Below are 25742 nucleotides of genomic sequence, written 5' to 3'. Positions count from 1 at the left end.
TCAAGCAATCCGAGATATTTTCGTATCACGGACGTATTTGGGAATCGATTTACGTTTTCTAATGGATTCTGACCAATATCGTGACTGCTGTGATTTCGGATGATTTTGACAGAATCGTTTCCTTGTTCGGTGACGTTTTGAAACAATTGTCTCGGACTGTGATCTCGAATGATTTTGTGATGATATTTACTGAAATTCTATGACATCAATCAATCATCATCATCAATAATATTAATTTCCGTTGTCGGTGCGCCCTACGTAACTGGTTCAATGAATTCAAATCAGCTTTGAATTTCATTGTCATTTTCAAAATTTATTTATTTATTTATTTATTTATTTAAACGCCCATTGGGCTTTTACATACATTGTTATTAGTGTTATTACATTAACTATGTGACATTTAAAAGTTTACGTACATATATAAATAAAATAGTTATTATATCTGTAGTACATAAATGTTTTACAAATAATACAGAATACCACTATGGAGAACAGTTTTTTTTTTTTTTTTACTTACTTAGAAAAATAAATGGATTGAAATTATTCAGCATTTATAGGGACTTAAAATCATATTCGAATTGTTATTTAAATTACAATATTAATTTGTAAAGTTAAAACATATATATTAAAGTTAAAAAGTCATAAAAGAAAAGAGTGAAAAATCAGAAGCTAAAAAATGGGTTTTTTACTATGGAGTGGAGAAGTCATACATTTCAGCAAAGTGTTTATGTAGATTTCGTTTAAGCACTGCTACGGAATCTCTAAATATATCAACAACATTACCAAATTTATTACCAAAATTTTGTATTCGATTTAACGATATGTGCGCATGATAATTAGATTTGAAATTGTCACAGAAAAAGGTGGAATTTTGTCTCGTATTTTTGGAAGGTACAAATAATTTTATTGTATTTAATTTTAAATTGGAACTAGTTTTCCAAGAATTCAGACTATTTAGTGATTTTTCATGGGTCTGCGCTAGTAACATATTAATAATGTAGGTTTCTTACTGGATTTATCTTCAGTATAGATTTAACATAAAAGTTTATCATCATGGTTATAAAATACCTTGCTGGTTTAAGGTGTGTTCCATATTTTTCCATTTATGACTTACGGTTTTCTTCTATTTACTTATTCCAATTATTATAATCAATTTCTTGTATTTTGGATTATGCATTCAAGTGCAAGTTTGTTGCCGATTTGGGAGTAAGGAAATCGAGCGATGATTATTTTATTGTTATGCCCCGGGCTAATCTCAGTAAGCAAATAAATTATATTTCAGTATTGAGTTTCTAAAATAGTTATTTTTTTATGGCTTTTCACCCCAAAGAAGTGTTTTAGCCAATGTCAAGTAGGGGTGATTGTGGAATGTTTGTAAGTGTAGATTAAAATTTAGTACCTACATTACATGATACACCTAAAATACGCAAAACACACAAAATAAAAGATGGAAATATAATCTCAAACTTCGTAAAAAGCCACTCTTTTAATTACACTTGCATTTTCGTAGGTACTTTTTGTGCTCTACGACAAAAAAATTTTGTCGTCGACCACACTGGGCCATGCTTGTTGACTTTGTTGCACTTTGTTGTAAATGACATATTTCAATTCAATGGTTTTATCTTTAACCTAAAAGAAAGACAGAAATCGCGGTGGGTGGTTTATTTATGAAACCGGGTTTCTGAGTGGTATATTAAGTGGCTTATTTATGTTTATGGGTATATCCAGGTATATTTATGGGTATATCTATGAGTGTTTCTTCCCGAAGATGCGAATGTGAACATTATCAAATTTTTGACATAATGGCTAATAGGTTATAAACACGTTTATGAAAACAATATATTTAAAACAACACGCACGTAAAATTGTATCTCGAAGATGGGGGAGCAGAAAATAAACGGATTCACTGGTAATTATTATCATTTATGATTTTTTGTTGCTTGTTTTCCAATTTATTTGACGTCAAAATCATCTTGAATAAAAAATGTGATCAATATATAGAAAATAGGTACACGTTTAATACTCACGTTTTAATTTAAAAACGCTTTGTATCAGTTAGATAATAATGAGAAGTAAGGAAGTAATTTCAGTTTCCGGAAATAGAAAACAATCAATTTTAGTAGGTATTTCATAAAAAAACAAATAATTTCACATAATATCAGAATAGTTTTTTATTGTTAATTATTTTCCTAACAGGTTGTGGAAATTAATCTTGGTATCAACAATTACTACAATAAACAACTATTAACGTGCACAAAGGTTCTTAGATTGGGTTAATTAAGCAATTTATGCATATGAGATTGAAATGAAACATTTGCAAGTGTCACCCCATACAAAAAAGTTCAAAATAGCAGAAAAGGGATCTGTGTTTTATAAGGCAAATTTTAACTTTCTATAAAAATGGATTTACATTGCATGTTTACGATCTATCCTGAAGTAAATATTGTTTCTTTTTATAATTAAGTTGAAATGAAGCGTAATTTCCATAATCTGTTCCTATTTTTAAGTGTGAAGGTTAGGGAAATATTTACCTTGTTCTTTTATTTTCAGTGATGAGGATTAAATACTTACCTAGCAGCCTCACTGAACATACCATATACATAAAGGAACATTCAGTAAGAGAGCATAGTGATAATCGGCCACCCGGGAGAACATTGTTTGTTTTAAATGTCCCACCATTTGTTGATGAGAAAGGCCTCAAAAATGTATTTGGAAAAGCCGGTGACATTGAATCAGTGCAATTACAAGAAAAACCATCGGCAGAAAAAGTAACAAACTCCAATATTCTGAATGCTTCTTTTAAAGTGGCATACTTAGTTTTCAGCAAGAAATCGGAACTAAAGAATGCGCTTAGCATTAAACAGCTTTCGCCAGTGTGTGATGACAATACCAGTGCTTATAGTGGAGCCGTTCAGTGGATAAAGGAATATAATTCTTCTATACCAAATATCAACAAACTTAAAGCAGACATAGAACAATTCATGACAAAGTATGATGAGAAAACTAAAGACAAAATCCAAACAGAAAAATCGTTAGGGGAAGAAGACGATGATGGATGGATTACGGTGACGCGACACAGTAGGAAGCCGGGATTCGAGCGTAAAGAAACAGTGGGTAATAAAATCATGGCCCAGGAAAAGAATAGGCAACAGAAGAAAGAATTGACAAACTTCTATTCCTTCCAAATTCGGGAATCTAAAATGAAACACATTATAACTCTACGGCAGAAATTCGAAGAGGACAAAAAGAAAATAGCTTTACTGAAAGAATCCCGAAGGTTCAGACCATTTTAATTACTTCAACAATGTAGGAGGTAGTGCAGTAATATTATGTCTATTACTCTGCGATTTAAAGTCAATGCAACCCTCAGACAATATAATATTAAGAACAGTGAATAAAAGCCGTTTCTGCATAAAATATGTTTATTTCATTTTAATTATTATTGTTTAAGCATAGTTGGAAACACCAGGTAGGGGGTATTTATTGCATCCCCAATAATGTAAGGTATGCTGCGTTAGCGAAGTAGAAGGGATTACACTCTTTAAATCTACTCCTATCTTAAGATATGCTCCGCTGTGCCAGAACCATGCTGAGTCCATTTTTTGAAACTTTTCAAATATTGACTGGATTCAGATTCTTTACTATCTATGTAAAAAATAGTTGATGAATATGTTTGAATGCTAGGTGCACTGTTGGTGATGTTTGATGACAATCTTCAGCATTCGGTTCTCAGGTAAGGTACCCAGGGTTGTCAAGAGACTCTGAATATTTCCGTAGACACAACCGCGGGCCAGAGCTACTTGAGTCGATTGAGCTACTCTTTCTAATGATGTCTGAAAATAAAAATCAAACAAATTATTCATTATCTGTTCATCAATCACATATTTGAACTGCTCGGGTGGGTGTAGACCAGTGTTTCCCAGCCTTCTTTATGCCATGCCGACATCTTTTTTAATTAAACAGCAGGTTAATTTTCTATTCATATTGTAATATGTTTGTAAACATATGAACCCCTAATGAAATTAAATAAAACCTATTCTAATACATATATTATAAATGAAATTATTACAAAAGACAAATTGAAAATATAATTAAGTAGAATAAAATAAAAATTAAAACAATAATAAAACACAAGTTACAATTGAAATTTATTACAAACACACATATATTGACGCCTAATTCATTATTAATTCAGTTACGCTTGCTACAAAGAAATTTTATGTCCGAATCTAACTTATTTAATTTCAGTCTTAGGTCCCCTCTATATTAGTTATATCCAATCGATTTCGTTTTTAATGAGTATTCCCCTTTATATGTGGAATGCCTACGTGTCTCATCTCTGAAGCGTGGTGCCCCACCTCTGAGGCGTTATGCCCCACCTCTGAGGCGTTATGCCCCACCGTGGGACACACTGGTGTAGACCATGATGAAAACAAGTTTTGAGATATTGCTTTTTGAATGTTTGGGTTCATAACAAGTTGTTAAAAATTAAGGGTAGTTTTATTTTTTTATTTAACTTTCATATAATGTCAAGAGTCAAGAGTCGATTTAATGCAAAATCATGTTTTTTGGGTTTGAAAAATTGATCGCTTATGAAATATTATAGATGCTTTCAGACTGCAATTAGAGCACATTATTGGCCTTGGAAAAACTCGAGCATTTTTTTCAAAAATATTTTTATAAGCCTAGAAATAAACTATCAGACCTATAAAAAATACTTAAAAGTTCAAAATCTCCTACTCACGAATCTCTTTTCGATTGTAATTTTATTGTATAATGTGGCAAATTAAATACTTCACAAAATAATCTGAAAATATTTTTTATATTTGTGCCTAAATTTCATGAAATAAAATGTCCATTTTGGCAATGTTTTTTTTTTTAACAAATTAAAACACTGATTTTTTAACTGAGAATTTCAACCTATCTACCTACCGAAGGACTTAGATCGTATCGGTTGGTATCTGCCCAGATTCATGGCGAACGGACGTGACTCTAACTGCATAATGCTTCGCTGGGTGAAAAATATCCTTGTCATATAAAAAAGTACCGTTGCTAGCGATAAATAGAGTCTCGACAGAATTTTAAATATCGGGCGCTTTCGAACTACAAAATCCTATATTATTTAATAATTATTAAGTTAATTATTTTCCTTATAAATTTAATTAAAAAACAACTTACTTAGCGTTACTGGTTGAACTACCACATTCATTTTTTTCTACCATATATTTTTTTTAAATCCTAGGAATGCTGAGTCTGTTTTACAGGTATTTCAATGGAGCCTGCTCTAATGAATTAGCAGCATTGATCGCCTGTGCATAGGTGAACGTTTGCGAAATTCGACAGACTCTAGAAGAATACCAGTGCACAGTTGATCTTGGTTGATGAAAACGGGTCGTTTCTTTGACTCATTTTTGTGTAAGTCGACTTGTATGTGGAACGAGCTACGTAAACTGTTATACCTCCTTCATTTATTCCGGACCTCTTCAAAACCAGCATTAACAAATCCCTTCCTACAGCCCCTTCCTTAACCACTCTCCATAACGCTGCCCAACCGGTGGCGATATAGCTCCCTGTATAAATTTACGTATTAAATTTTTAAATTCATAATAGTTTGAAAAAAGGTTTTTTTGCATACTGTAAAAATTAATATATTAAGCTGTGGATGTAAGACTTTTACAGTGTATTTTGATAATCCAAAATAATTATTTTATTTTACTATAATTTTTGTTTTTTAGACAAATTTTACCAGTGTGAGTTTAAGGGCGTAACTAGAAGTTAACAGGTTTGTCGCGTGCTTTCTTTTTATTGGCTGTCCAGACTTTTCAAGTATTCTATAATCCCTCACAAAATGCCAGGCCCCTCACGATTTTGAAATAATTTGGATAAAAGTGGATCGCCTTAAGAAGAAAGGCTGCGCGACCTGATTCATACAAAATTTAGATATGGATTTACAGCTAAAATACCAAATCAAACTCTATAAAGTACGGATATGTATCCGATTTTTGCTTTAAATTATAAAATATAAGCCCTAAAATATTGCAATTTATTCATAATTTTAGTAGATAACTTTGGAAACAAAAGAGTTTTGTTTACACAAAAACCTTAATTTAGTTTGAAACATATTTCACAAGAATTTTTAAGTTTGTCGCATTTGCACAATTTGAGCGTGAACAGGACTGAGGAAGGCCAGACGACCGGGGGTAGTAGTCAGCCGGTCAAAAACCAATACATGTACACCTTGCATCGCACATCAGCATCTGTGTATTTTTCTGTCACTATTTAATTTATAACGTTCGTTGGATTTTGTGATTTTATGGTACAAAGCTTTTTGAACGGTAAAGAATTATTTTTAATTTTTTTACGCGTGTCTGGGTTTATTTTAATATTTCAATATATGTATTTAATGAATAAATTCCTAACCATCTGGAACCAAGTGAGACTGTATCATCTCCAATTGCGCTGTGTTGGGAGGCTGAAGGTAAAGGGGGGGGAAGGTTGGGAAGTATCTGACTATTCAATAAACACAGCTAAAGCCATCTCAAGCAACATTTTGATCCTGAATGGTGGTCTTTCAACAGAGCGATACTGAAAGTATCTACCAATCTGGAATGTGCTGTAAGTATCTTGGTATACTTACAGCATATGTGATTACTTGGTATACCTTTATCGGTTCAATAATAACTAAATGGTTGATAGGCTTGGGGAGGGTGGAGTCAGAAAACTATTAAATAATGTCAATTAAAATTTTACATGTTTACCTATTAATGGCCCATTTAGTAAAAACTTAATATATATTCAACAACACTTTAATTTTACAGAATAAATTTTTAGCAATTTTAACAGCATTTGGTTCCTTAGAACGGGCAATCTGCCTAGCTAGGAACTAATATCAACCCTTGTACTACCCTATAACACTTGTACTTATTTTTAATATACTTATACAGTTATTGCAATATTATTATCTTGTCATTTTTGCTATATACGAGGGTGGTCTGAAAAGTTTCCGACCTCAACGCAAAGATGGCGGTACTCGTCAATAAAAGCTAGTGAATGTAGTTGTGCATCTTTTGACAGTTACTCACCAAAGTTTGAGTGAGTCAATGTGTGTGTTTTTGTGAAAATGGAAAAAATTGAGTATCGAGCTGTTATTAAATTTTTGTTTTTGAAAGGCAATACGCCTACGCAAATCAAAGATGAGTTGGAGTCTGTGTATGGGGACTCTGCACCATCATTTACCACAGTGAAATTTTGGGCAGCTTAATTTAAAAGTTGCCGTAAGAGCTTGGGAGACGATGAATATTCGGGATGTCCAAAAACTGCAACTACTGACGATAACATTGCTAAACTTCACCAAATAGTGTTAGACGACCGCCGAATTAAAGTGAGCGAGATAGCAAAGGATATGAAAATGTCCCAAGAACATTTCAAACCACAATGACTCGGGACCCCTTCCCGCTACCCGTTACCACACAGAAAAAGTACAGTAAATACAGAATACTTGGACTTTTTCCCGACAATCGGATTTAGATTGTGAAAACGTTTCTCTAAAGTGAAAACACATGGTTTACTTGAAAAAGGTTAGAAATGCATCAATATCTTACCGTGGTCATATCTTCACTACTTGAAGATTCCCACTAACATTTTACACTGTCATAAGAATTTACAGTGTTTGCAATCACTTTATACAATAATTGTGATGACACAGAACGTGGTACATATGTATCAGCCGTCTGCGATCTTGCATCACTTACCATTCTTTACATGAAACAGTATGTCAGATACCATACGATACGCAGCTAAAATCCTCCATTAAAACAGTTCTACCACTGTGAAAATAATTTCCAGAAAAGAAGAAACTATTTACATGAAAAAAATCAGTTTTGCAAAAATGTCAGTTAACATGGTCTACACACGAGCAGCCCATTTTTTGAAAATCACTGATATTCAAGTTCATTCTTCAGAGTTATGTTCAGTAAATTTGATGAATACCGCCTCACGCATGCAATAAAAAAAAAACTTGATTTCAACTTAATTACTAATGGGAATAACTATTTAAATCGAGGTAGACGTAAACATGCACAGATTAGGTTGTTGGTTCGGGTTATTTTAATAGTTCATGCTTATTTCCTAACCTTCTAACTTAACTTCCATTTGAAAAAATGGAATTTAATGCATCTTTTACCATCCCTCCTGACATAAATAGTTGTTTCTAGTAGTAATTTAGTTGAAACCATGTACTATTTATATTTTTTTACGTTTTAAGCGTGAGGCTGAATTCGACAAGTTTATCGTTATGTTCATTCAAGATTCTATTAGAACTAAATCGCAAACTTACGGGATGTAATGCATAAACTATCCAGTTTTATTTTTGAATATCTTGTCTCTTCGTCTAGTCTAGAATTAATATTTCAAGCTTGACTCTTCCATCACAACATTAATCATTGAAATACATAACATAATATTATTACCTGTAGACTAGCGTCCGAGATGGCATTATTCTCCGTTCTTCTGGCCTGTTCTATTCTCAGCTGAATGGGGGGTACAACTTGAGCAAGGTGCTGAGCACTAACAGTGTTGGGAGGCCCATGTGGTCTCTTGCCTTCGTACAAGCTTTGCAGCACTCCCAGATGTAATTTAACGTAAAGCTGTAGCTCTGATTGAGAATTGGACGAGTTTTTATCTGTGATCCTCTCTGACATGTTCATCAGCTTTTCGATTTTGATTTTCTTTATTGGAGCCGTGCAGTCTACCATTTCTATATCTAAAAATAAAAATTAATTAAGGATTGCAATATTCTTCGAATTAAGATATTATTATTGTGCTACATATTTTTATGTATTAACAATTGATTTTCAAAACATATTTCTGCATTGGGGACAACAGAAAAAAACATAAAACAGTAGTAATAGTTTTATTCAGAGATGTATTGGCAAATCACAGATGCTCTAAAGGTTGTCGCGATAGCTCATTTGTTTAGAGACTTCGCCCGGTTAGCGAAAGGTTCTGGTGTTCAAATATAGGTGAATTGAATTGTGGCCATAGAATAAAAAGAATACTAGAAATTGAATGGAAACCAATGTCGCCACTGAAAATTTAACACGCGCTCTGTCTCTCTTACACTTACCTGTGAATTTCGTAATGATGGTGAAAACAGTTACATATTATGAAATTTAAAGCAAAGAACAGCAGATATTATGAAATTTAAGTAAAGCAAAGAATGGTCAGACTTTTATATCACGAAACACGTCCACATGCATTTCTTGTGTTCTTCACTATTTTATTATTGTATGGTTGCGGCAATAAATTTTTCTCTTGTTGTTTTTAAATATGCACTTATATTTCGATAGAGACTATTTAAAAAAAAATAATAATAATTTTCATCTTGATCATCAATAAATAATAGTTTACCATTTTCATGAGCTAGAGACAGGTAGAGGGGAGCTAAGGCACACCATTGTATTAATCCGGCCAGTGGTGAAACAGCTGCCATTGTAATGCCTCCGCTAGGTAGGACGGCAGGATTAAGTTGAGCCGATAAGCAAAGTTTTGGGTTCGAACAAACCTAAAAAACAAAATAATGTTGCATGGAGCAAAGTGAAGGTAATATTTTATAATACATAATAAATATATTTATAGACATAAATTCTGTGATTCTGTGATAACTTTTCCTCCACTACAGGAGGAAAAGTTAAATTCTGTTTCATCCATGAAAAAGTTGGGTATTACATTATAGAAATACAAGACACGTCATATTCATACTAATAGAACAAAAAGTGTAGTACCGCTTATGGAAAGGATAGCCATTCAGAGAATATGTGTGTACAAATGAAATAGCTACATGAATGGCACACTAAAGTATCTACACTGGACCTAGTTCAGTGAAACCATGCGCATTGTCTCGGTAACGTATCTTCCAAAGATATTAGAAGAACGAGATGTGCTATGCGCAGTTCGTACTGAGTGGAATTGTTTTGCCGAGTGTCGCCGGTTTTGTTCACCAATACTACTGCACACCTTCGCTTACGCTAAGGCATCGCTAAGGTATCCGCACTAATACATAGAACAGATTTCTGTGCGTACACGTCCCGATACCGTTCAAAGTACCCTAATTAGGTAGTACTCCGGCTACGGTCCGGCGGCCAACATAGCATATCTCGTTCTTCTAATATCTTTGGTATCTTCACTCTAATAATTCAACTAAGTAATAAATTGTGGATTTAGCAAAGTAAGAACGTCGAGAGGTGTCAAATTGCAACATAAACCAAATGTATATTTTTAGCAAACTCATTAAAAGGTGAACAAACAGGTGAATCTGATCTACACCTTTTAAACTTTAGGAGGTACACGAATGTAACTAACTTGTACAAAAAACCATTAAATCCTTTTGCATCTCTAAATAGAATAAAAGAAAGTCATTATCCGCGTCTGTCTGATGGTTTGATAGGGTTTTCACTACAATTTAGAGAATTTCTTCCGAAAGATTTATATATATATAATACATAGATATTATATGTATTGAATTAGAGAAAAGTCGAGCAACGCCGGGTACACCGTGGTACCGGGTATATATATATAAAATATATAGATAAAAAAACACCGATTTTGAATATACTTATATATTTCTATATTTTTATTCTCAGAATTGATAAATCGTTCTTGAAAAATGATTTAACAGCTTTACTGTACATACGCTCCATGATTAGTCGCATTAAATCTGATGTCAAATGTACCCCGTGTTAAGTTAGTACAATTTAATAATTAAACATCTCTTTCTGTTACATGCGTACTTTGATAATAAGAAGGAGAGGTCGCTATATAGTTTTATATTGCATAGTTAGGTATGTTAATCTGAGTTTTTGAGATGATTTGTGGTCGTTTTTTTACTTTATCAATTGTTTCAACTTACATCGTAGTATCTCCTAACATTTTAGAAGGTTTTGTTAAATTCAAAGCGGTAAAATGGAAGCTATTCCATAATATAACGCAACTGAAATAACTAGCGCGACCGCGACTAAAATCGCCTACATGACAATTTAGGGTTTTTGTAAAAATGAGTAAGTATGAAGTCATTTCAAATTTATGTAAAAGCAATGACAGTAACCCCGCTGGCGAGAGCCCGCCGTACTGCCGCAGCGTGAGCTAGGTAGGTATATCAGGGTGGCCACAGACCTGGAAAACCGGGAAAACCGGGAATTATCAGGGAATTTTACCGAACCGGGAATTATCAGGGAAATGTCAGGGAATTTTGAAATATTCTTAAAATATCAGGGAATTCCAAAAATAAAACGAAATTCGTTATTTACGATTTGTGAAGTCCCAAAGTTGTGTTTTATTACTTTTACTTGCGGCGTGTGTAACAAAAGATATGCTGACAAAGACAAACTAGATAAGTAGGTATTTTTTTATTATTATTTTCGTAAATAGCCCTTGCAACACAATGATGTCGTAAACCACCCGCCTAGGTTTTTCCCCTATACTATGTAGGTGCGAAATCTGTAAAGAAAAAGCTAGCAAAGTTACAACAAAGTGTCAAAAGGGTCGGACACAGTACGGTCGTAATAAAATTTAAAGATCATCATTATTAAATTCGTAAAAATACGATATATTTCCGCGTTAAACGAGAATTCGCGGCCGTATTCCGTCGCGGCCGGCTCTTAAAATTCAGATTCGAAAAAAAATCGCAAAAATACGATATACCTATTTCCGTGTAAATCGAGAATGCGCGGCCGATTTCCGTCGAATACGATATATTTCCGTGTAAATCGAGAATGCGCGGCCGATTTCCGTCGAATACGATATATTTCCGTGTAAATCGAGAATGCGCGGCCGATTTCCCTCGCGGCCGACCCTTTAAATTAAGATATTTGATGTAAATTCGTAAAAATATGAAATATTTCCGCGTAAATCGAATTTTATCGGCAGTTTTTCGTCGCGGCTGGCCTTTTAAGTTCAGATATTTGAAGTAAATTCGTAAAAATATGTCATATTTCGGCGTGAATCGAAATTTTTCGGCCGATTTCCGTCGCGCCGTATTTTTTAACTCGGATATTCGAAGTAAAGTTAGTAAAAATACGATATATTTCCGCGTAAATTGAAAATTCGCGTCCGATTTCCGTCGCGGCGGGCCCTTTAAAATTCAGATATTCGAAATAAATTGGTAAAAATACGATATATTTACGCGTAAATCGAGATTTCGCGGCCGATTTCCGTAGCAGCGGGCCATTTAAATTCAAATATTCGAAATAAATTCGTAAATATACGATACATTTACGCGTAAATCGAAATTTCGCAGCCGAGTTTCGTCGCGGCCGACCCTTTAAATACAGATATTTGGTGTAAACTCGTAAAAATACGACATATATCCGCGTAATACGTATTTTCTCGGCCCTTCAAACTCGGATATTCGAAATAAATTTGAAAAAATACAACATTCCAGTGTAAATCGATTCAGATTTACAAAATAATAATACTAATTAGGACGATGTATAACCACGTAAAAATACATTTTTCGGCGTTTTACCGCCACGGCTGACTTTTAGATTCAGATTTACGAAATATTATGATTTATTTTCGCAAAAATCAATTTTTTTCGAATTTCACGAACAAATTTTCGTGCGCGGACAAAAATAAATTTCGAATTACGAATTAACGAATTTCGAATTAAAAAAAAATTTGTATGAAAAAATTTTTCTGCGGAAATTTTTTTGGCGAAAATTTCGAATCACGCGTTTTTTCGAATTATCGGGGTTCTACTGTACTTACTTTTGTTCATTTGTCTGGTCTTTTCATTTGTACACAAATTGTCTTCAGGCGAAATATCATAAATTCGTAATAAGTGTATTTTGTTTTGAATAGATTATTGTGGTGCAAGGAAATAATAAATGCTTTAGATGTCGGAATTCCCTTTATTTATGTATCTGTTCTAATTTTCTGGCGTAGATGAAAATCGTGTTTCAAAAATAAAATTTTGAACGATATGTCCTTATACCAAATAAAACATATCAGGGAAAAATATAGAAACTGCCCTGGAAAACCTGGAATTATCAGGGAATTTTGAAATCCGTTTTTTGTGGCCACCCTGTATATCGATGATACCGTGTAGACTTCAGTGTTGGGCTTTGTCTGGCGATGTTTTGACGAGAATATCAAATTGTAACGTCAACAATTGATTTCAGTATGAAATTTTGATGTAAAAAAAAATACCCTTAATTTAGTTAGACAGAAAACATTGACAAAAAAATGTAATGGAATACCTTACTAAAGAATAAAAAAAATCTCCATACAAAATGCACCAACCACAGCGTTCAGCGCACAGATGACGTCACGCACGCTCTCGGTTCTTACTGCTTGGATTGCGATAATTAATTGTTATTTTTTTTTAAATGTACTCAAATTCCTTATTACAATGGCGAAAACCTAAATGATGACATATTACATACGGCATCTTTGTTTGAAAAAATCCCACTTCTCAAAATACACTGGATAGGTACCTACATTTCACGCGATGTTTGGGGTAGCTACTAATGATATTACGTCACAGGTCGTATACACGCCATCCAAAATCCATTCAAATCATAAATTATTACGCGATCTAAATTCATATAACATTTAAACTTCTTTAAATCTGTTTTAATCATAGACATATGAATATTAGTAGACCTGCCCTAAGTGATTAAAAGCGTATTATTCCCCACTCCCCATACCGGTTTCATTGGAGCCGGCTGGGCTCGCGTATGGCCTCCCGTGAATCTTGAAAATGTGACGTCATCATTCTTGTTCGAACTAGCGTCGAGCTATGGTCGAGGCATTTTACGAAATAACACGGCAAAATGGTGGCTTGTGCTATGAAAACTTGTAAAAATAGATGTGAAAAAGAGAATAAACCCAATTGTCGTATTACATTCCATATGTAAGCATTATTTTAAGCTTATTCACATCGTATAATATGGATCAGTTGAAGAAACATATACTATCACATCGAGATACATCTGGACGCAAAATACAAAGCCGTTTGCATAAGAATCAGGGATGTGCCTTCGCCTTTTGCGCTTTGATAAAATCCATAATCGTATCATTTGGAACTTCTATTTTTTCATCTGTTATATCTTGCTGGAACTCCGTCGTATTAATAAAGGATAATAAACCAACCATTTTTAAATTTATTCCACTTTAATGACGTTATTACTAAACGAGTTTTGAATTTTACACAACTCATAAACAACACTTAATATAGGATAAATGGTTGGTTATCAATTGTGAAAAATTGGTATGTTTGGAAGTAAAATGTAGATACAGTGAGCATGTTTGGAATGAAAAATGTATGTGTCATTTTGCTGTCCGATGATATTTTTTTATCTATTAAAATTAAAAATATTATATTTTTCTATCACACGTCGCCACCGATCACATATTATCTTTGGATCATACTATCACACGTCGCAACGGACCACGTGTTAGGTACGCGCTTGTTTCGTATGTACGGTACTGCTGGAACGAGAAGGAGTGCATATCACGTAATGCGCTAGGTTATACCGAGTGATGTGTGATAGAAAATCATGTTTTTGGTTTTTAATTGAAAAAGTGTCATCGGAAGGCAAAATGATGTCCAAATTTTTACTCCAAATACTCTTAGGAATCGCTGGTAAAAGCTGTGTGTATATAATTTCATTTGTTTTTTAGTTGTTTTACTTTTCTATTATCTTCTTAAAAGTGAAATGTTATATATTTTCTTAAAGATTTCAATATTTTATTATTAATAGGAACAGAGCGGTTGTGACAACCCTCCAACATTGGTCGAATGTAGCGATTCTCAAGTGTGCGCATCGTTGTTACTGGGAAGTAAATTATGAACATTTATAAAAGTGTCTTAACTAAATACGTAAACAAAATATTCGACTCTGAAAATAGAAGAAATTTTTTTTGCCGAATTTGGACTTCGCAAATTTGTTCATAACGTGGCGAGTAATTTGCGCTCCCATGTAAAAATGTCTATTCATTCAAAAGCAGATTTTACTTTTAAGAACTAAATGGTGATGTTATAATGCGAGATGCCTATATACTGTCAGATTGATTTATTGACGAATCACAGTCAACTTTACCCTCTTCGTTCTTCAACAGTTGATTTTACCCCTCACCTTTAAGTTCTAGTCTATTAATATTCATATGTCTGTGGTTTTAATGTTACTTTTTACACTTCTGATGGTATAAACAGTTATTCAAACAGTATATTATTACTGGGCATGTAGAGCGAATGAGCTACGAAAGGAGTGTAAGGAGAATATACGATGCAAATGTGAATGGTAGCAGAAGTCGGGGACGCCCGAGGAAGACATGGCACGACCAAGTGAATCAGATACTTGAGTTGGGCCATGTCAAGAGTCAGAATAATAGAAGAGTATGTATGAGACGATGTATGAATGTAAATGAGGCAAAGAGTTTGTGCCAAGACCGAGTTGTTTGGCGGTCCGTCCTCTCTGCCTACTCCTGCGGATAGCGGCATGATGGTTAGTTAGTTAATAATATTATGAAGCATTATCGAGTTTTTTTTTTTTATTGTTTTAGATCTAATTTCAAGTACCTACCATATTGTAGTCAATTATATTATTGTTATACATTCAATCTAATTTCAAAGTCTCACATAATTTGCTTCAACAAGAAGTCCAAATTTTAAAATCTGTATCGCAGTAATCATGAATTGGTCATGCATAACCATTATTTTCTATGTTCACAAAGGCACAGATTAACGCATTCAAAGATAATCTTTATTATACAAATACATATTATATTCTTGTTTACTATTCCAAACTCTGTACAATGTTAAAGATTAATTGTGTACTATACATTGGGCAATTCAATTATTAGGTATGACATACTAAGCTGGGGCGATGCAGCCAAAACCATTCTAGATCCATTAGCTAAGACGCAAAAAGCTGTAGTAAGAGTATGGGTAAAAAACCTTACATGTATCCATCGACAGCCTTATTCAAGGAAACAAAGTTATTAGACGTAAGGCAGATGTACATGCATGCACTTATAACGTACTACTCACAGTCTTGTAGATCGCAGTTACACGACAAGACTAAGAAAAGAACAAAGAGCGATAGTACCAAATTGAATAATCATTTGGACAACGTTTTCATATGTTCCTAGTTTCTAAGATATACATAATGGATTCAAACAGCAATACAGTAAGCATAAAACAGACCCTCTTAAAAAGCTAATTACAGCATGGCTGATAGAAAGTGGCAGAAAAGAATCAGAAAGCTTCCTGAATAAAATCATTGTCTGACTTAATTGAGAACTGGACTGGACAGGACTTGACTTGATGACTGGACTGGACTTGAGGACTGGAAAAGCAGATTTTAGAGACTGCTGTTATACAACATGACATCTCCGGATTTGCCTACCAACACCGAGGCACCGATGATTTTTATTTTATTATTTATTTATTTGGTACAATATTTTTTACATTTTAATTTTTCCAGTAATGTAGGCCTCCCTGGGTGGCTTGCCCGTGCTGAGGCCTTCATTTTATAATATATAAATATAATCTACATATTACATTTAAAAAGAAAATAATAAATTTAAAATTAAAAATACGTAATACATAATAATACATTTAAAATTAAAAAATAATACATTGAAAATAATCTTGTGTGTTTGTGAGTGATGTGTGTTTATATTGGTTTTGTGTGTTACGTGTGGGTTTTATTTTTATTTTATGCTATGACATTTTGGTAATATTGTCTCTTTTGTTCTTTAATCCATTTTGTAATTTTGTGTGAATTTATTTTTATTTTCCTCAATTTTAATTTCATGTTTTACACTGTTGAAAGCTTTTATAGCATGGTATTGGTAGTGTCTTTGTCCAAAGCTTGAGTTTACTGTCGGAGTTTTTATGTTTTCTTTGTAAGCTTGTCTAACTGGTCTGTTAGTGTTATTTTGTGTATGTTGAAATTTATTTTTTTTGTCAAAAATGTAGTTTAGTAGTGTTTTAACGTATAATTGGCGTATATCTAGTACGTCACAGCTGTTGAATATTTGGTCTGTATCAGTCAGTCTATGTTTTTTAAGTATTACCTTTAAGATCATTTTCTGTGCGGTTTCTATGTAATTGATAGCCGAGTTTGTTGCTCCTCCCCAAGCAATAATTCCATATTCTATTATTGATTGGCAAAGTGCAAAATATATTGTTTTATTTTATATATGTTTCTTATGTTTAGGAAAATGTGTATTGTTTTGAGAAGTTTATTTGTGATTTGTTTGATATGAGGTATCCATCTAATTACGATTCCTAGATACTTTATTTGTTCTGTTTTTTCTAGAGGAGGGCAATCGCAGATGTTGGTGTTTAAACATTTGTGTATTTTTATGGTGTTTGTGTTGTTTTTTGGCTGTCCCGTGCTATTTATACTGTATGTTGTGAATTTTGTCTTTGATATGTTAAGTGTAAGTATGTTTGAGTCTAGCCATGTTTTCACTTGCGAGATTCCCAAATTCGCTATGTTATATACATTATTCCAATAATTAGATTTGAAAAGTAAAACTGTGTCATCAGCATAGCTAACTATTTCACCGTCTATTTTCATGCTGCAAAGTTCATTTATGTAAATAGTAAAAAGAACGGGCCCTAGTATGCTTCCTTGTGGAACTCCATATGTAATCGGCAGTGGTTTACTAGTATGGTTGTTAATTTTGACTTGTTGAGTTCTGTTACTCATATAACTTTTTAATAGTTGAAGTTCCTTGCCTTTGATACCCATGTTTTCTAATTTTTTTAAAAGTGAATTGTGGCAGATTGAGTCAAAGGCTTTAGCTAAATCTAGATATATTGCTATGCATTTATACCCTTGATCTAAGTTGCTATGTATATAATCTATTGTACATGCCAAAGCTTCTTTTGTGCCTATTTTGTCTCTAAATCCATATCGGTTATCCGAGATTAATTTGTTTTCTTCTAGGTATTTTATAATTTGGTTTTTTAATACTCTTTCGAAAATCTTTGAAAGCGAGTTTAACAGAGTGATTGGTCTATAGTTAGTTATTTCCATTTTGTCTCCGGATTTATAAATGGGGATCACTAGTCCTTTTTTTAAGAGTACTAGGAAAGCAGGAGTGTGTTATACTAAGGTTGATTAAGTGTGTTATAGGTTTTAAAATTTCATCGTTTAATATCTTAATGCAATCCGTTGTTATCTCATCTAATCCAGGAGCAATTCGGTTTTTTAATGTGTTTATTATTTTGTCAATTTCCTCTTCCGAGGTTGCTTTTATTGTAAATCTGTGTTGTGTCAGTTTTTTATTGATATTATTTTGGTTTTGATATTATTATATATATATTTTTTTAATATTATTATTTTTAGTTTTATTGGATATATGCTTATCATAGTATTATGTTACCATGATACGGGCATTTGCCTAGTTTGGGGTATATAAAAAATGTTAAAGATTCTTCTTTATCTCTCTTTGTTATGGTGTACAATGTTTTTTTCAGTTGTTTAAAAATAAACAAATAAAGTTACCCAAGAAGTGATGACTTCTAACAAGCTCTTGGGAGGAGGTGAGAAGGTCCCTCCGGCTCCCTCCTTGAGGTAAATCTCCACAACGGCCGTCATGAAGTTGGCAACGAATTGGGGCGCTATTTGGGGCAGAATCTTCAGGGCTCCCTCGTGGGTGGGGTGCAGGATGAAGTAGTCCCTCACCAGACTGTGTGCGAGCTGCAGCGAGGGGGGAGATGTACAACCCGTTTGTTGGAGCCAAGTCCCCATCGCCAATAAAACCTAATTTAAAAAAAAAATTATTTATGAATTGCATTATTCACTTTGTGTAAATTCATATAAGTCAATTCCGCTTAATTGGGATACATCAACTCCCTAACATTTTGTCCCGAATAAGCGACTGTTCCAAATAAGCGAACTACAATACAAGGCCTCTCATATTCACACCTCGACCAGTAACCATAGAAAACAAATGATTTAGTGCCTCCCTGACATCTGGATCCTTTCCCCGCATTTTCTTTTCAATGTCTCTGCTTTTTCTTCATTTAACACCCATTCGTCATGCAGTTGATTTTCTTGTCGTTGTTTTTGTTTTGTAAGCAAATTTTTTAATACATCTAGTAATAAAAAAATGTAAAATACAAAATAAAATAACAAATAGAAAAATTATAGGGAAAAAGAACTATACTTAAGAAAAACAGTTACCCCGGTTTAAGAAATAGAGTTTCAAAAATACATTTAACTCCTGTTAAGGTGACAATAATATTTGTGAGTGTATACAATTCATTTTTTTTTTTAATATATGAAAGTGTCAAGACTTGAGGCTTCCTTTATGGCACTTGGCAGGTTATTATAAAGCTTTTCCCCTATATAATACACGCTGTTCTGTGTGCACGTAAGTCTATTTTTGGGAAGCCTGAAGTCTCGGCAACTCGTCGTAGGATAATTGTGAATATTTTCATTTCACATAATATTTGTTTGCAGATATTTTGGGAGCATGTTATTTTTAAGCTTATAAATCATTGTTAACATATTATATATTATATGTTGTTTAGTTGTCATCATATTTAAGTATTGTAACATAATTTTAACTCTATTAAAGATATTACATTTCAGAATCATCCTCATCCCCTATTTTGTATAATCTGTAGTTTATTATTCTGGGCTTCGTTACATAAGAATAGAACACTAGAACAATAATTTAAATGAGGAGTCACAATAGAATTATATACAAGGTCCGTTGTCTTGAGATCCAAGTTATTTCTCATTCTTTTTAAGAAGCCAACTTTTTTAGCAATTTTTTTTGTTATTTTTATTTTTTATTTTTATAAAGAAAGTCAAACATTCCCGGGTTACGAATAACCTGACAATATTTGAAAATCTCCTACTACCACCACAGTAAGCTGAAAATGTTTCTTATGTTGTGATGGAGGACTTAGCTAGCCGAGGAATTGAACACACTACGCCTGGGTGGGACCCAAACGTGATGTCAACTCGGCCACCGACCGAGTTATGTATTCAAATTTTAATTTATCATCTAATATTACACCCAAATATTTAATACTGCTAACCCTTTCTATATTTATGTTATCAATGGATAGTATTGCACGATCAGTTCCACCTTGACTGTCCAGAATCAGAAATTTTGATTTCATTGCATTCAGTTTTAGTTTGTTTAGGTTTAACCAAAGCGTTACATTATTCAAGTCATTTTGTATTCTCTCAATAGCATCCTGTAAGTTTTTACTGGCTATGTATAGCAATCAGCAAATAATTTAATGGCACAATGCTTTAAAACTAACAATATCATTTATATATATTATGAATAATAGTGGACCTAAGACAGATCGCTGTGGAACGCCTGACGTGGTTCAGATGTTATACCACCATATTTTGTTACTTGCATTCTTTTAGATAGGTAATTAACAAACCAATTAACTTCTTTACCGTTAATTCCAATATTTCTTCATTTTTTTATTAGTCTATCTCTATCAATTGCCATCTCAACGCAGGCGTTACACATCTAGTGAGATGGGCAATAATAATAATACTAAATGTAATATTAAAATAAAATAAATAAATTGTTTCAAGGCCCGTTTTAAATCTAAAAATACTGTAACAGTTTTACTGTTTTTATCAGTAAAATTTTTCCATTCATGTATTACATTCACAAGAAAATTTATTTCTAAAACCAGATTGTTGTCGAACTAATATCTGTTTTGACTCAATATATTCAGTTAATTGCTCCTTTACAATGTATTCAAGTATTTGTTCGTATTTGGGTAAACAACTTATCGGTCAAAATTTGTCAAATTTTTTTGGGTTATCGATTTTCGGAATAGGAGTTATTGCAGATGTCTTCCACGTTTTGGGAAACACTCCACTATTCAAAGATTCATTGATAATTTGGACCATTGATTCGCCAATAATATTAATGGAGTCTTTGATTATATTTATTGTAATACCGTCTGGAGATTCTTTCGATTTCATGTTATTTAAGACTTTTTTTAAGTAAATCTATATTTTTAAACTTAAACTCTCCATCGGTGCATACAGGCATGTCTATGTCTAGTTGGTTTACAGGATATTGTGGAATACTTTCGCTTATAAGATCTATGCTCGAAATGAAGTGCTTATTAAATTTAGTCGCTATATTCTCAATTTCTTCTTCAGTTCCATCTGGGAAATCAATCGATTTTAAAACTCCTTTTTCTTTACCCTTTATGATTTCTTTTAGTGTTATCCAAAGTTTTCTTGGATCATTCTTTTGTGTTTCTAATATTTGTTTATAGTAATTGCACTTATGTTGTTTAATTTGTTTTGAATAAATATTACGATTTTTTTTATACGCATTCCATTTTTCATTGGATGGTTCCAATTTTGCCGCTTTATATGCACTATCTCTCTTTTTTGAAGGTTGTGTAATGTTATAGAATACCATTTATTAGCATTTTTAAACTTAACCCTTTTTATCGGCACATTTTTATCGACTGCTGCAGTCAAAATTTTCTGCTTTGTCATTTAGGGAATTTGACTCGGTAACTTGTGAAATACTATTTTGTAAAATTTCACAGAATTTAGAGTGATCATAGTTCCTTTTATCTCTATACATAATTTCTCTTGTCTCATTTTTAATTATACTCGTTTCAAATAGCGTTATTATATTTTCGTGGTCTGAAATTTTTGGTGTATCCACAACCTTTACATCCAAGTAAAAATTATTTGCAATAACCAAGTCAATAATTGCTGATGTGTTTGATATTCTCGTTGGTTTTGTCACAAGTTGTTTCATTCCTATAATAAAATATCATTCACTATACTTTGGAGTCTATTACTGTAGGTATTCTTTACTTTCATATCAATATTAAAGTAACCAGCTATATAAAACATATCTTGATTTTTCATATTTTTAATACACCAACTTTCGAAAAAAATCTAAAAAATTTTAATGGCTTTGGTTGGGTGAGTTATATAATACAGTGTATGTTACTTTAATCAAGTTTTTTGTTATTTGTATTGCCAGCATCCATGTATTTTTTTCATCAACTACTTCATTTGATATTATTTTAAAAGATATGCAATTTTGAACAAACATAATAACTCCTCCCGTATGCCGACTATATGAATAGCATCTTACAGTTGAATACCCTATAAATGATACTTCAGAATCGTATACATCGTTAGTTATACACGTTTCACTTAGCATTAAAATTTCTGGTTTGACTTCTTGCAGTAATACTTCAATTTCATTTACATGAGCCAAAAGGCTTGAAATATTTAGGTAGTATACAGTTGCTTTTTTTTATCCTAAAAAATCAAATTTTCTCTTCTCTGATTCTATATTTCTTTTATAAATAGGACACTCCTTGCTCCATGCCTGATGGTTATCGTTCAAATTTAATGACAGTTTATCATTTGTGAGTTGGCAATTAATACATTTTATTTTGTCAATGTTTTCCATGCATTCTGACGTATCGTGTTCATTTGAACATCTTCCACAGGATTTTTTATTTTTACAATCCCCTGCTTTATGTCTATATCCGTTGCAGTTGAAGCATCTCAGAACTGAGAGATGATCGTAGACAGCACATCTGTTCCATCCAATATTTATCTTCGTTTCCTCTATCATTTTAGAGTGTTTTTTTCCATCTACTTCTATGAATACAGTAAAATTATTGTATCCACTACTTTTATTTATTTTCTTTTATAAATTTTACAGTTATTTTTGAGTTTTCTTTGTCTATGTATTCATTTTGCATTCTTATTTTATTTTCGATTTCTTCAGCGGTATATTTATCCGTAATAACTATCACTTTTACCGTTGGATTTTTGGGTTTAGGAATGTCAATGTCATACCTATCCCCCCCAAGCTTAGTGATGATTTCCTTTTGGATTTTTATTGTTGACTCTGTGTTCTTCAGTTCAACTATGACTGATCCTTTTTTGAAATTCCAGCCAATTGAAGACGTGATGTGGTAGATTTTGGTACACCAGTTGACTCAGTGAGCTGAGACTTGTGAAATGGCTGCCTCTTAATTTTATTCATCAAATCGATAATACTTCAAAGTATTAAGACTTTTCTTGGCACCTAACTTTTATGTGAAGGATGTCGGCGGAGGGCGAACAGCCGGTGTGGGCAAAGTCTACCGAATTATTGACAAACGTAGCGTGGCACATTCCTTCCCCTCACCAACGATGCATACCGCACGACCACCCTTCTTAACTACAATTTGTTTGTTGAGACACATTTAGCATGGACTTAAGCAGAATGGCGTCCCGATAACCAAATTAAATTAGTATTAGTTTCTTTTTTGATTTCTATTTCTATTAGCTTTAGGCTTTTGGCTCAAATAACCAAATATACAAACACATCAAGAATGCTGAATTATTGTTATTGCTTATTTGACCAATTTCCGGTCTGTTGTTTTAACGAAGGTGGAGCAAAATTAATGTCATTATGTGAATTGGCTGCCATTTTGTTAGAATTGACAAAAATTGGGCTCTGTTTTCACGGAAAGTTTATTTGAAGGTTTGTACGAGACTTTCTGCCAAACGCTAATTTTTTTACGAATAACCTGACAATATTTGAAAATCTTTGCCAGGACTTTGCCAGCCGAGGAATTGAACACACTACGCCTGGGTGGGACCCAAACGCGATGCCAACTCGGCCACTGACCGGTCGTTCGCTCACATGGTGCAGGACGATGACATTCACGCTGCATCATAACAGACAGAAATCGGTTAAATAAGCAGTAACAATAATTCCGCATTCTTCAGGTGTGTATCGCTCCATTGAATATTGTCAACTAATTCTCTATCTGTATACAACATAAATGTCAAAGCCCAATGACATTTAAAGCCATTAGCAAAAATTGGCACATTCATATCATTATAAATCTTCTCGTGTCAACTTATTTAAACACTCATTAATCATTAGTCCGGGAATTTAGTACTAGCATCAAACCAGCCCCCATACGGGTTCGAGATTTCGCTTGGCATCACGATGGCCTTCACATACAAGTGGACTTCCAATTATTGGGAGGTGGATGTATATGTTGTTTAGGATTGTGAGGCGAGCTGGAAGGAGCTTGATCCCCCTCATACTGTGTTATGGTTGCAAGGGATCATGTTTCAATAATTATAAAAAAATGTATAATTTAGTCAAGAATGAAGTTATAGAAGTAATAAGTACTCGTACCTACAATAATTTAATGGAATTTTGTGAATCTAATTGTGGCGAGCAAATATAAAGGCACAGGCTTAGTGAGGTTATGATTGTAGTAGTATGATTCAATAACATTGGTCTAGTCAAAATGTAGCTAGGTCCTACCGCTGAGAGTTCCATTGCAATCTATCTTTCTCTGAAAGGGTTAAAAGTAAAACAAATTTACGAAGATCGAAAATAGGGAAAAATTTTGTGTAAATTAAGTTTATCCTCTTTTGCTTACGGAAAGATTGTATATTATTTAACAATTGAAAAATTGTTAAATCTAATTCCAATGTGATACGGGAGCTTTTATTACTTCAGCAATATCGGGTCAAATAATATGACGTTACACTAATGCCTAAATTAGTATGCGTTCTGTCATTCTTGACATATTGGTAGATGTCCAGAAATCAAGCTCTAATACGACACTTACCGTGGGGGGCCACTATTATTAACAGAAGACTAATGCAATACAAAACGGTCAGGAATAATATTATAGGCTTAGCCTGACCTAGCGTGCTATCGCGTAATGTTGTTAAATGCTTTTTTGTTGCATATTGCTGTCGCATATTGTATAAAGTTGTTGTCGCATATTGTATAAAGTTGTTGTCGCAATTTATAATGCAGCGGTTTGTCCAACACTTATAACAAGTTTACGGAGCAAATTTAATGACCACTGCCATCACTACACAGTCTATACACGAGCCAATTTGTATAACACACAGGCTACAGGACGCTGCGAAACAATGGTCGGGATCAGGAGCGACAAGCGAGACAAAAGGGTTTCATGCGTAACAAACGTGGGTGGTTACAAAGGAGCTGTAAGTTGTATGCCTTTATGTTGTGCAAATGAACTACGCACATAGTACATCAAAAATTGATATCTAGATAGGAAGTAACTTACGGGTGCTATAGATGCAGAAATAGCCATGCTGGCCAATTTACACATGAACTTCATTCGTCTACTGGCTTCAAGTCCCCCGAATAAGGATAAAAATATTGTGTTTTTTGCAGTCTCGTTTAATGGGCCAGAAAAATATTCACAGAGAACATCCAGCAGTTGAAGTTCTTGCAAAGGATTCATTCCAGTAGATCTCCGCATTCCCCGTCGGTCAGATTCGCAGAAGACAAATTCCCGCATCAAGTCTACGGCGAGGTCTAATTGCTTTGTAGACGGTACATTCCTACCAGTTATCAATTGCTCTGCAAATAATCATACAAGTATTAGAAAGACACTCATGACAAATAAATTATGCTAAGAATAATCGTTTATTGACACTGGTTTTTATGTTATTAAAACTGGTTGTCGGGGCGTTATGAAAATAACACATACATAGTATTCATAAACTGAACAGAATGCTGAGGCAATACCTATTCTTATCAAAGCTTCCCGAGCACAAAAAGGAAACTCTAATTTCCTTAAATTGTATCTTAAATCGGACATTTTTACGAGTATAGGATATTCCCATTTGGACCAAAAGCCATTTGACAGAAATGTCAAAACAATAGAAAGACAACATTCGTCATCTAATTAAATT

The 25742-nt window shown here is 33.4% G+C and overlaps 2 protein-coding genes across 2 annotated transcripts; one reads left to right on the top strand and one right to left on the bottom strand.

Annotated features, from left to right (window-relative positions):
• Positions 1-1559: 1559 nt before the first annotated feature.
• Positions 1560-3411, top strand: LOC149422600 (ribosomal RNA-processing protein 7 homolog A). The gene is made up of 2 exons (XM_089633391.1): positions 1560-1909; positions 2551-3411. Exons 1-2 carry the CDS (start codon positions 1879-1881, stop codon positions 3291-3293), a joined length of 774 nt encoding a protein of 257 aa, XP_089489517.1. The 5' UTR covers positions 1560-1878; the 3' UTR covers positions 3294-3411.
• On the bottom strand, positions 3405-25742 carry LOC149422599 (integrator complex subunit 15). Its single transcript, XM_089633390.1, has 6 exons — positions 25576-25742; positions 25109-25407; positions 18522-18779; positions 9409-9562; positions 8469-8761; positions 3405-3833 (listed from the first exon to the last, which is right to left on the bottom strand). The coding sequence occupies exons 1-6, from the start codon at positions 25646-25648 to the stop codon at positions 3681-3683; spliced, it is 1230 nt and encodes a 409-aa protein (XP_089489516.1). The 5' UTR covers positions 25649-25742; the 3' UTR covers positions 3405-3680.

This window comes from Hesperophylax consimilis, chromosome 7 (genome assembly GCF_061612785.1).
Source record: "Hesperophylax consimilis isolate HC1 chromosome 7, BYU_Hcon_1.0, whole genome shotgun sequence".
In the NCBI taxonomy this organism is placed as follows: Eukaryota; Metazoa; Arthropoda; class Insecta; order Trichoptera; family Limnephilidae; genus Hesperophylax; species Hesperophylax consimilis.
Note: the sequence above shows the minus strand (reverse complement) of the source record. Positions and strands in the feature narration are given on the sequence as shown.